At 34.5% G+C, this 13,358-nt stretch overlaps 1 protein-coding gene and 1 non-coding gene across 6 annotated transcripts in view; both read left to right on the top strand.

The window, feature by feature from the left end:
• Positions 1 to 11,899, top strand: part of MON2 (MON2 regulator of endosome-to-Golgi trafficking) — a 118,931-nt gene extending 107,032 nt beyond the window's left edge. For all 5 annotated transcript variants that reach the window (XM_086712922.1, XM_025927061.2, XM_086712921.1 and 2 more), the window contains 3 exons: positions 1,139 to 1,346; positions 4,012 to 4,094; positions 10,541 to 11,899. In XM_086712922.1, coding sequence (XP_086569048.1) covers positions 1,139 to 1,346; positions 4,012 to 4,094; positions 10,541 to 10,704 — 455 coding nt within the window. In that variant the 3' untranslated portion in view covers positions 10,705 to 11,899. The remainder of the gene's footprint in view (positions 1 to 1,138; positions 1,347 to 4,011; positions 4,095 to 10,540) is intronic.
• Positions 6,415 to 6,546, top strand: LOC112863963 (small nucleolar RNA SNORA38). The gene has a single exon (XR_003223910.1). It is a non-coding gene; the product is annotated as a small nucleolar RNA SNORA38 (small nucleolar RNA).
• Positions 11,900 to 13,358: the final 1,459 nt, after the last annotated feature.

The raw sequence follows: 13,358 nt of genomic DNA, 5'->3' as shown, positions 1-13,358 counted from the left end.
AAGCTAACAGAGGAAATTATTAAATACATAAACTGAAGAAATCAGTCTCCAAATTAAAAATGGCCACTCAGTGACCAGAACAGTGAAAGAAAAAAGATCCACAAGAAGGCATGTTGTTAGGAAATTTCAAAATACCTGGGATAAAGAGAAGATTCTACAAGATTTCAGAAAGAAAAGAAAAAAGTCCAACACAGAAGAATTGTATCAAGAGGACATTGGACTTTTCAGTAGCAGCACCGTATGCTAAAAGACGTTGATGAAGTAGTTTGAGAGTTAGAAATGGAAAGGATTTTTAAGAAGGAGTTTTAAATGTGGGCCCATTGTTGGCAGAGTATAAGTGTAGAATGGTAATTTTCAAATGTCAGCATGTATTATAATCAGCTGCAAGGGCAAGTTATTGCTGAACTGTACTCTCAGAGCTTCTGATTCAGTACGTATGGGGTGGGATATGAGAATTTGCATTTCTAACGAGTTTTCTGGTGATGTTGATGCTGCTAAGGAACAACTCTTTGAGTACCACAGTAAAGTAATGATATTTTCAGAAATGCAAGTTCTCAAAAATGTTACTTCCTATTCAGAATAGTCTTTCTGAGACATTCTAGAATGAGCTCCATGAAAACAAAGGAGTAAGCCAAGGAAATGGAAGGCATGGATCTAGGAAGTGGGGTATACAATAAGAGAATAAAAACAATTCCCAGGCTATGACAAAGACTAATTCTAGGAGATAGCGGGACAGCAGGTCTAGAGAGCAGCTAGTCCAGAATAGAGCTCAGGTCTGGCTCTAGAAAGATGTTGCTAAGAGGAAAGTAGGAAGGGAGGGAGGAAGAAGAAAGAAAGAAAAATCACAAGCTTGACCTTGTGGCAAACCATTGAAAAGTATTTTATAGTGCTGTCAAAGAGTATGAAAAAAAACAAGACAAGAAAAATACTAAGTAGAAATGATGAGAGTTGACAGTCTTGCCTTGTTTTTGATCTTGAAAGGGGGAAAATTGTTATATACATGCTGTTAGCTGGAAGGTTTTCATAGATGCTCTTCATCAGTTGAAGAATTTCCTTCTGTTCCTAGTTTGCTAAATTGTTATCATTAAGGTTATTAATTTAACTTCCTATTAACCATCAAAAGTTGTTAATTTTACAGAAGCAGAGATTGATATTCGTTTGAGAGAGGAATTTTCGAAAATGTGTTTTGAAACATTGCTCCAGTTTTCCTTCAGTAACAAAGTCACAACACCTCAAGAAGGCTATATCTCACGAATGGCACTCTCAGTACTTTTAAAGAGGTCTCAAGATGTACTTCATCGCTATATAGAGGATGAAAGATTAAGTGGTAAATGCCCTCTTCCAAGGTATAGATTTTATTTTATAGATGAAGGGAATATGCTGTCATAGTTATTAATTAAAAAAAAAAAAAGCTTTGAGCACCAAGTTGTTTTTATAAGTGATGTGAATGTAACCTGAAGCTGTTTATACTTTTATTTATTTTATATGGTGTAAATATTTATAAGTTTTGCTGCAGATGTATTAATGCATTTTATTTTGGGATGCTTTTTCAGACTCGTCATGAAGGTTAAGTAATATATGATATGTGTACCAAGTTTCCTTTTTGGATTTAAAAGAAAATTTTGAATTCTAAAATATGTTTTCTCAAGGATTTCTGGATAAGGACTTGTGGATCTGTATGAGCACATAGGTGTGGATCTCTCTAGAGAGAAAATAATTGATAAATCATACTCTGGGAACTTCCTAGTTAGTTTTACAATTTTTTTTAGTTTTCTCTACAAGACAGCTAGCATTTTAGATCTTCTTTTTATCTAGTTTGCTTAATTTAGCCCTTGTTCCTAAACTAATTCGCTTTCCACTTAGCCAAGCTGTGTCAGTGGAAGGGGCTCTAGGTCTTTCTGCTAAGCCAAAGCTAATCAAAGTTGGGATAGAAATCAGAATTCATCAAAAAATGTAATCATAAATTTGAGTTATGTCACCAATCTATTTTTTTTTATGTGGGAATTAGAGTTTAAAGCAAAACAAATGAAACAAAATAATATTGGAAGATAGAGTTATCAAAGTCAGGATAGAGTTTCAAAAATCATTATGGGTCCATCTCTTGAGGTACTATTGGAGAGGTAAATCATCAGCCCCAAATCTTTGTGCACATTCTTATTTACTTATAATAAATTTTTGGAGTTAGAATTACTTGTCAAAAGATAAAAACATTTTTGGGACGCCTGTGTGGCTCAGTCGGTTGAGCGGCCGACTTCGGCTCAGGTCATGATCTCGCGGCCCATGAGTTCGAGCCCTGCGTCAGGCTCTGTGCTGACAGCTCAGAGCCTGGAGCCTGTTTCAGATTCTCTGTCTCCCTCTCTCTGACCCTCCCCCATTCATGCTCTGTCTCTCTCTGCCTCAAAAATAAATAAACGTTAAAAAAAAAATTTTTTTTTTAAAAGATAAAAACATTTTTAAAATTTCTTTTAATGTTTATTTATTTTTGAGAGACAAACTGTGAGCAGGGGGAGGGGCAGAGAGAGAGGGAGACACAGAATCTGAAGCAGGCTCCAGACTCTGAGCTGACTGCACAGAGCCAGATGCAGGACTTGAACTCGTAAACCGTGAGATCATGACCTGAGCTGAAGTCAGAGGCTTAACTGACTGAGCACTCAGGTGCCCTAAGATAAAAACATTTTTAAAGCTTTTGATATGTATTCCAAATTGCCTACCAGAAATTTCTACCAATTTACATTCTCCCAGAAGTATATAAATGTCCTTTTCTCAGTTTTTAGCATTTTAAAATTATTTGCCATTTTATGATTTATTTTATCTTTTTTAAATTTGATGAATGAAAAATAGTTACATGGTAGTTTGTTTTATTTTTAATTACCAATGCTTAATAGTCATTTGTATTTCTATTTTTAAGATCCACTATATTTTGAATTTCTAAAATATAAATTATACCTCCTCGTATTCAGATTTATATATAAAAACATTCCAAAGACAGGTGTTAGTAATTTGGTTATGGGCATGATTGAAAATTGATTTATCATAATCTCTGAAGTATACTTGGAAAAGCAGTAATAAAGTTGCTTTGCTTGGAATATTTTTATTTACTAGATTATAACATATTATTTGACTTCAGAAAGCAGCTTTTCCTTCATTTTTCATGTTTTTAGTGTTTATTGCTTTTAAATTGAGTCTTACTTATAGTTGTCCTATAAAGTATTGTATTGTATCATCCTGTGTTTGATGCAGCATCATTACATTATTTTCTAAACTACATTGCAACACAGTAACTTCTTCTATGCTTACAAAGGGAGGCTTGAAATAGTACTCTGTCATAGTATTAGAAAAATTTTTTCTGCAGAATGAAAACACAGATTGGTGTCAGCAATGAGGGGAAAGGGAGGAAACTATGTAGGGATAAAGAAGGGAATGAAGCTACTCTTGTTCATCCTTTACTCCCAAGTTCATTCTTCATTACTGATGTCTCCAAATAGGAGACACCTTAGGATTAGTTTTGAGCATGTTTCTTTTTGTTGTATTAGAAAATCAAACAAGTACTATTATAATTTTAAATGTTCTTTTAACAGCATGATAAAATATGTGCCAGGAGGTAATAGTGGATTTTATTTCCATTTAAGCTTTGGCAAATCCCTTTTGGTGCTAAGTAGTTAAAAAGAAAAAAAAAAACATTTTTGTAGAGAAGCCTTAAAAGCATATATTATAAAATGTCTTAATGTTAAATAATTATATGAAATATTTTACAATTATCTTACAAATTTAGATTTGCCTGAATAGTTTGCCTCCCCCTCCCTTTGAAATTGATAACTTATGGTAAAAATAACTATAAGTCTTATTTGTACGCTGAAGTATATGTTAATAAAATATTTTAATAAGAATTTAAAACTAAAATTAACTTTGTATTGTGTTCAGTATTTTTCCAAAATATATCTATTTGTATAAACCTAGTGGCATGGCATATCTTAAAATCATGATGGAAATAATTTCCCATCTGTTTTTTAGGCAACAAGTAACAGAAATTATATTTGTTTTAAAAGCAGTCAGTACTCTCATTGATTCACTTAAGAAAACTCAGCCTGAGAATGGTAAGTGCTTAGAAACTCAGTTATTCTAAACTCATAACATTTATGTTCTATTTCTGATGTACTTTTCTATTATTAAGTTAACTGAATTTTAGGAACATAACAACTATTAGACTTCCTTTTTCCCAGTCCTTATGACAGCAAAGCATCAAGTCCATTAGGATGTCAATTAAGTAAATGTTTTAGCTTCTTAATATTAAACAACAGTTTGGCTTTTTTTTTTTTTTTTTTATTTAACTAAGTTGGTCTGAAGTTAGGGTGTTGCATGGATAATTAGTATTTCGTATAAGTTTAATGTGGAGCATCACTGAGTTTTGGGTGGGAGTAGCCTTCATCCTGCATGTGTACTGAATTATGGTATAAGTATAAACTGTTCAACTTTGAATCATTTTATAGCCTTATCTCATTTGTTTCCCCTTTCTGTTACTCATCTCTCTTCTCTCCGTTCTTTACATTGTTGCTAGAAATGATTTTTCCAAAAGTGCAGCTTTGATCATTCATTTTCCCATCCTTGTAAAACAAAACAAAAAATTTTCACGTACCATTACCTACCAAATGCAGAGAGTACTATTGTCAGCCTCTATTAGGTTTATGCTTTATTTCCACTAGATTTCACGTATCCTGTTTCCCACCAAACTAAAATTTTCAGTCTACCCAAGTTTTTCTAACCTTTTGCTTATTTCATTCTCCTACCTATGTCTACCTAGTTCAAATACCACTCCACTTTTTAACCTTGTTTTTTAATCTTTAGTGGTGAATGATTTCTCTTTTCATTGAACTCGTAGCTAGTTTATGTGTATCTTTGTCCGAAGGTACTCTATATGTATTACTGTTACACATATAGATGAATCAGTCACTTCCCTTAACTTGTAAACTTCTTGAGAGGCTTTTTGGGCCATATTTTGTTCTATTTGAATCCTCTACAGCATTGCTACTCAGAGTGGTTTGTTTGAGGATAGGATAAAGAGCTGGCATATTTGTGTCACTAAACACAGTGGTTTAGTTGACGTTTTTTATACAACAAGAGTTTGTTAAAGAAGGAAGTGTGTTGATTTACATTCTGGCCCAAGCACATTAGCAGACTGGTACTTTACGCAGCATTACTTTTAATACCCAAGAAGAAGGTTCCTAATAAATGCCTAATAAATGAATCATAGGATATTTGTTCCTGGCAATTATTATGTAATAAAAGTAAAGACATATTTTTTCATTTTCAAAATTTACCCACTAGTACTTTGGCCTAGAAAGTGAGTATTTTACTAAACCTTAAGGAGTAATAGATTTGTACTTATTCAGTACAAAGTGAGGGGGGTGGAATTTGGTGGGTTTTTTTTTTTTTAATCTTTCTTTATTTTTGAGAGAAAGACAGAGTGTGAGCAGGGGAGGGGCAGAGAGAGAGAGGGAGACACAGAATCTGAAGCAGGCTTCAAGCCCTGAGCTGTCAGCACAGAGCCCAACGCGGGGCTCAAACTCACAAACTGAGATCATGACCTGAGCCGAAGTTGGCCGATCAACCGACAGAGCCACCCAGGCGCCCCGGGAAGGGTGGAATTTGTAAGAAAATTTTTGGAGCAATATCTTGACTTCATCCCATCAAATTCAAATTTGAGTTCTCATCAAAAATGTTCTGGTTGATATTTTAGAGAGAGAAGTCATGCATTAACTTCCTAGTGACCAGTAAAATCTTTATTAGATCATAGGATAGAATTGGATTCTTAATTCAAGTCTAAAATATATTTTAGACTTAAACAGGAAATTCTCCAATTCCCATGTTATTGCTATAGTATATTAAATATAACCAGTATATTTCAGTGCATAGTGCTTGCATTATTTTGTAGAATTTTTAGACAGCTGTCAAGAATTTAACCAAAATTTGTATAAAGGAAGAAGGGAAGAAAAACTCAGTAACTTTTTTTTTTTTTTCATAGCTAGTGGGCCAAGAATAGGGCAGTGTAGTAATGGTAAATGATTTAACTTACTGTTAAAAATTGTCTAAGAGAGTTTGAATTGTGGCTCTGGATATATGAAGTAAAATTTTAAATTAAATGTAACCATAAATGAAGATGATATTGTAACATATTAGAAAGCTATGATAAGCTTCATTAAGAAACAGGAAAAAAGAAGATAACTAAGAAAAAGCCAAGCCTTTCCAGTGGAAATATGTTGGATTGCTCGTTGCCAGTCCAAAATTGTTTAAAACATTAGTCATTTGTGTTAGGGTTTTCTAGTGAGAGAGGAGGCATTTTTTGGACTTATTTTTAATTTGGGGGAATTTTGTTTTTATCATTTTACTTGATCTTTACTTTAAAATTTGTATAGGTAACCCTCCTACAAAGGCATGTCTGTAGTTCCCTGTCTTTGGACACGTAAGAATTGGAGGAAAAGAAATGTAGACTTGGAGAAGTCTGGGGCCAGCTTGCTCCATTGCAGGCTCCAGATCAACCATCCAACAGAGAGAGAGAGAGAGAGAGAGAGAGAGAGAGAGAGAGAGAGAGAAAATAGAATTTGAATAGCTAGTAACCACATACACATGTTTCAAAAATTCAAAAATATACAGGGAAAAGTTTTGAGATAGCTTTATCCTATTTTATATCTGCCTAGTTCTTACCTCGCCATAGGTAACCATTTAACCATTTTTATTAGTTTGTGGATCTTTCCATGAGTTTATTATATAAATACAATATATATATACTCCAGTATTCGCCCAGTTTTAAACATAAATGAATATGCATAGTAGCCCCATATTATACCTACTGTCCTGAATACTCTTTATTTTTCTCCGCTTCATAAAATTTGGAGATACTTCCATATCAATACATACAGCTTTTTCATTCCTTTTGATAGGTAAGCCCAAGATCTGTAGTGGGATTTTTTTTTTTTAATTCATTTCTTTACTTTGGGAGAAAACACAGGTGGGGGAGGGGCAGAGAGCAAAAGAGAGAGAGACAGAGAATCCTATGCCAGCACAGAGCTCGATGCATAGCTCCAACCCACGAACCATGAGATCATGACCTGAGCTGAAGTTGGATGCTCAACTGACTGAGCCACCCAGGCACCCCATATGTATGGTAGATTTTAAAAACTATATTTTAAGAAATTTGAAGAGCCTTCCCTGAGTTTAGGATGTGATCTTAAACAGTGTATTTTTAATATATATATTTTTTTACATTTATTTATTTTTGAGACAGAATGTGAGCAGGGGAGGGGCAGAGAGAGAGAGAGAGAGGGAGACACAGAATCCGAAACAGGCTTCAGGCTCCGAGCTGTCAGCACAGAGCCTGATGTAGGGCTTGAACCCACAAACCATGAGATCATGACCGGAGCCGAAGTTGGATGCCCAGTCGGCTGAGCCACCCAGGGGCCCCCTTAAACAGCATATTTTTTTATTTTCCAGAAGTAAACCAAGAATTAATTTTGTCAGTTGACTCTCCACCTGGGGCAATCTAAATAGGTTTCAATCTGTGCAACCTTTTTTTTCCCCCAGTTTTTCTGTTGTTGCAAAATACACATAAAATATTTATCTTCAGCCATTTTTAAGTGTATAGTTCAGTGGTATTAATTAATTTCATAATAGTGTGCAACCATCACCATGATCTATCTCCATAACTCTTTTCATCTTGTAACTGAAACTCGACACTCATTAAACAATAACTCCTTATTCCCCGCTCCTCCTAGCTTCTGACACCACCATTCTATTTTCTATTACTATGACTTTGCTCTCGGTATCTCATATAAGTTGAGTCATAAAATACTTGTCTTTTTGTGACTGGCTTTATTGCTTAGTATAATGTCATTGAGTTTCATTCATATTGTAGCATATTGGAGAATTTCCTTTTTAAGGCTGAATAATATTCCATTGTGGTGTGTGTGTGTGTGTGTCTCATATTTTCCTTATCCATTCATCCATTGGTAGACACTTGGGTTAATTCCACATTTTAGCTATTGCGAATAATGCTGCTATGAATGTGTGTACAGGAATCTCTTCAAGACCCTGCTTTGTTCTTTTGAGTATATACCCAGAAGTAGAATTGCTGGATCATATGGTAGTTCTATTTTTTGTTTTTTGAGGAACCACTGTATTATTTTCCACAGTGGCTATTACCATTTTACATTACAACCATCAGTGAACAAAGGTTCTAATTTCTCCACATCTGCACAAATACTTGTGTTTTTTTTAATTTTTTGTTTTGATAGTAGCCATTTTAATCAGTATGAGTTGGTATCTCATTGTAGTTTTGATTTGCATTTCCCTTTGTTGGCGATGTTGAGCATCTTTTCGTGTACATTATTGGCCATTTGTATACATTATTGGCCATTTGTATATCTCCTTTGGAGAAATGTCTATTCAAGTCCTTTGCCATTTTTTGAATTGAGTTGTTTTTTGTTGTTGAAGTCCCTTTGTTTATACCTCTATGATCAGAAGCAGCGATCAGAGCACAGATACCCAATATTTGGAGGATATGGTCTTTTTGCCCACTGTGGCCTGCTGCAGGCAAGCTGCTCCAGGAACACGTGCACAGCTGCCTACCACATGGCTAGGGGTGAGGGATGGGTAGCTGCTACTGTGCTAAGAGCTGAAATTGACCAAAATTAACCACAATATACTATCCAAGTCTACCTCTAGAAGTTGCAAGCCTTCAGTAGACTCCAGAGTTCCAAAATAGTTGTATCAAGCCGATTATGCCAATACAATTGTTGTCTAGGTGGGTAGACAGATTCCAGGTACTTCCTCTCTGCCATTCTTCCAGAATCCTCTCTGTGCAATCTTTTGTTAAATGATTAGTGGAAAGTTTCATAGAAGACTGCTGGAGCAGACTGTTTAAAACTTCTCTTTAAACTGTTTGTTTTCTGTTAAGCAAGGAAAATTCTTTTTTTTTTTTTTTACTTTTTTTTTTTCAATGTTTTTATTTATGGGACAGACAGAGACAGAGCATGAACGGGGGAGGGGCAGAGAGAGAGGGAGACACAGAATCGGAAACAGGCTCCAGGCTCCGAGCCATCAGCCCAGAGCCTGACACGGGGCTCGAACTCACGGACCGTGAGATCGTGACCTGGCTGAAGTCGGACGCTTAACCGACTGCGCCACCCAGGCGCCCCAGGAAAATTCTTTTTACAAATGAGATCTCTTATGGATTCCCAAGATATAAAGCAGATAAAAACAGCACTGGCCTGAGTCCCTCCTTCACCATTACCCATCCACTCCCCTCCCTTTTTCTTTTTCCCATTTCCAGTCTGAGGAAGCCTCTGTTTGGGTGAAGAAGGGATTGCATGAACAGTTCAGCATTTCCCAAGATTTGTACTCAGGAATGAATATTAATGATGATGAGTGATGTCAGTAGATATTGAATGTAAAAAAATCCCATAATCAAATTAATTTTGGAAATCCTGGATTAGATAAAGTTAAGCCTCTTTTTTACTGCAAGTTTTTAATAAATTCGTGTGAATTATGAATCCCCCAAAAGGAAGATAATATATACAACATGTGCCAAACTTCCCTGGTCATTGTTTTTATAAGAAGTATTTTGAAGAATACTAGTGTAAGAAATGCATTCCTTTATTCTCCAACAGAAGCTGAGATAAAGAGAATTGGAGTAAAAAATAGAATCAAAGTTCCTTGTGTATAATATAGTATTTTTCTTTTATGCTAGACTGCCTCCTAGATTTGAGACTTGTTTCATAGTGTCGTATACATATACTGTGTAACAAAATCTGTCAGCTGGTTTTGTTGCATATTGCACGCTCAGCAATATGCACAGCATTTACAGAAAAATAGACATGTAATATGTGATCTCAGAGTATAAGGAAATTATAAACTAAATGGGATGTAACACTTTTTCCCATTCACCAAATAGTGTTCAACTGTACTACTTGTTGGTGATAGTGGAGAGGAACACGGACGTGTCTCTTCACACTGAAGTTTAAATCTAGTGATATCTGTTAAAGATTAGGAAGCAGTACAAGAGAAGAGTGGATCTTTGGTCACTTGAAACTAAAATCAGTATCAAGGACATTACTGGGGAAACCATTTAAATATTTATATTTTTAGCATACAACTGTATAAGAAATTGAGTTGTTTTCTAATTCTAATTCTTCTTGAAATATGCACTACATTGTCTGGCACTTACACTGAAAATGACAGAAGTTTGAATTCCAAGTTACTTTGTTAGCTTCCAAGGCCTTCACAAATTGAAGTATCATTTAGAATGGACTTTAGCACATTCCTTGGTATGGATGACTCTGTACTCTGACCATATGTTTCCCCCTCATATCTTATTCGATCTATCGGGAAGTCTTCCAAAGATTAAAAAAGAAAAGGGTATAAGCTTGTGGAATCTCCATATTGGGGGATTTTTTTCTTTGCCTTGTATTTAAAGGATTGTGTTATTTTAATTGGATAATCTCTGCTATTTAAATACACGTTTTTGAGATTTTATACTTTTTAATTGCAGTTGATGGAAATACCTGGGCACAAGTGATTGCTTTATACCCAACTCTAGTCGAATGCATCACCTGCTCGTCTGCAGAAGTCTGCTCTGCACTTAAAGAGGCACTCGTTCCTTTTAAGGATTTCATGCAGCCACCAGCATCCAAAGTTCAAAATGGAGAATCTTGACCAGCTATAATAATTTTAAAGAAGAAAGATTATCTAAAAACTGTTTGATCTTCAGTGAGTCTTCTATGAGAAGGACATTTCTTACTACCAATAATTCTTGGCAGCTGTTGTTCGCCTCCTTTAAATTGTACTTACCTGAGTTCAGTAATTCATATTACAAGCTTACATGTCAACAAAGGCTCCTGAGTGAGCAGCGGTGGAAGCCTTTAGTAGGTTAAACTGATGGAGAGTTAGTTAATACTGCAACATACCTGCTACTGTATCTTCAGTTGGTGATTTAAAAGTGAGCTTATGTACAGTTTGTGGTGTATGTGTTAATGATGTACTTTTTAAAAAGAAAGAAAAGATATTTCATTCAGTCAGATTTATTAGGCTGGTGTTTTTGCACCCTTTTTCAAGTACAAATTGTACTAAAATTTTATGCAAGATGGTACTGTAACATTCCATATTATCTATAACCAGCCTTTGTAAACAAAGGGAACTGATAAACGTGTGTATAATAAATGGTACAGTTCTGTATAAAATAGTTGCATTTATTATTTAAATTTTTAAAATATTGATAATGTTAAATGCTTGAAGCTGTATTTATTATTAATACAAAATTGTTTGCTTTCATTTTTACTTATAATTTGCCTTCTTAAGCGGCAGGTATGCTTACCATATGATCATGCAGTTATCTTTAGTGCTTATTTTAAATGTATTTACTAGTGACTATTAAACATCTGACCAGAAAGGTCATGTGAACACAGCAGCAAATAGTTTATGATTTGCTGATTTTGCAACTTTGAAGTATAGTTATTAGCTTAATACATTGGGATATATTGTAGCATTCTGACTCCGTCATACCTCATTTCTTTAAATATCTTTCCCAGCTTTCATGTAAGTCTGTTTTTATATTTGGTGTTTGGATTTTAAAGACTTTTCATATTATATTTCTACTGATTTTCTTTTTCTCACTGACTAAGCATTTATCACTGTCTTTGAATTATGATCCAGGCAAGATGATTCCAGATTTCCTAAATTTTGCCTGTGAAGTTTTGTTCATTTCAGTGCTTCATTTTGTAATGTCTTCTCAAGAAAAAAAATAACTATGCCAACCCATAAATATAAAATGTGTGTGTGTTCTAAAACAATGAGAAGTGTATTTTTGGAGACAGTGAAGCATTTAGAAGTACAGTAAACTTTCTGTCATGGAGTGAATTGCTAATTTTGTTTCACTTTTCTATCTTAGTGAAGAAGAAAAATGCTCTTGAGTACATTACTTGTTTCTTAAAAAACTAACCTAGCTTACTGTATTTTTTATTTAATGGATTGTGGTATTATCATATTAGTTACATTTGCATAAACATTTATGTGAAGACACAAAGATGTTTAAAACAATGATTAAGAAATCATAATGGTTTCAGTATTATGTTAGTGTGCTGGAAGTCCTTTGATTTTAATAGAATTTATACATTGCAGCCTCTCCAGAATAATTATAAAACTAGGAGAAGATATTAGAATTGAGTAATGAATGAGATACAATTTTGAGGCTGTTGTAATTGTGAAATTATTTAATTTGCACTATTATCTGTAAACATGGTAAGCTTTTATCGAGGAGATATTATTTTTATTTACATGAATTAATGAATTTCTATTTTATAATTTCACCTAAAATTAGGGTAAATTAATATGGCATTTCATAGATTCTGTCTTCAGCATTTTCCTTAAAGTTGTAAAAAAGAAAATACCAAGCTGTGTATTCAGTTTATTTCCTATTTTTGGATATGTTACATTGGGAGTTAGAAAGATCTGCGTATCATTGATAAAGTACTGAAATAGACTAACAAGGGTAGTGTGCCAGTTAAGTAACATGTTAAAAATATTGCCATGAATTTACATGAAGTGAAAATGTTTATTCCTGAGAAATAATCAATTGATTGCAATCATAAAAGTTATTCTCCAGTGAAAGTTAAATACAAATCAAAGGTATACAGCATACATTTATATAAGTTGAGTAGTTTTAGTTAATATCGTATTAGCCTTCAATACCAGGACCATTCCCTATAGAGCAAAGCATTGAATGTGTTGATACCATAGAATATGGTAATCGGTGCCAGTCTTAGTGACAAGCAAAGTGGGCTGCCCGCTTGGTGGTATAATTTGACAGGTTTTTTTCCTCCCAGAATATCTCCTGCCACCCCAGGGGTCACTATCAGCAGTTCATCCCTTGAGTCACACATTCCTCTTAGTCTGTGCATTTTCTAAGATATCCTGGTCCCTGGGGAGGTTAACACCGTGAGTGCCCTTGTCTTGTTGGTCACCGTTGGTGCCCTTGTAAGACTGGGTTCTGTAGTGACCAGAAGAACTGGGCTGTGTGAGATTACTAGATAGTATGACATTAAAAAAGGAAGTTCTCAAGGCTAATATCACTTTACAGCATAGCTGATACTATGACTAGTCCTTGAAGCATTAGTAATAATGTTCTTTGGAACACATATTATAAATACCATGAGTTTTAAGCCTAATATCATTTTTTTTTTCACTGACCATGCCTTTCTTAATATAGATTGTCAGAGGGCAGGTATAATCCAACATCAGATTATAGTCCTTCCATAGCTTTTTTCCATTATAAAAGAAACAAACAAATTTTCAACTTGAATAGCTTACTTTTT

This window comes from Puma concolor, chromosome B4 (genome assembly GCF_028749965.1).
Source record: "Puma concolor isolate L17-30 chromosome B4, mPumCon1.1.hap2, whole genome shotgun sequence".
Lineage (NCBI taxonomy): Eukaryota > Metazoa > Chordata > Mammalia > Carnivora > Felidae > Puma > Puma concolor.
Note: the sequence above shows the minus strand (reverse complement) of the source record. Positions and strands in the feature narration are given on the sequence as shown.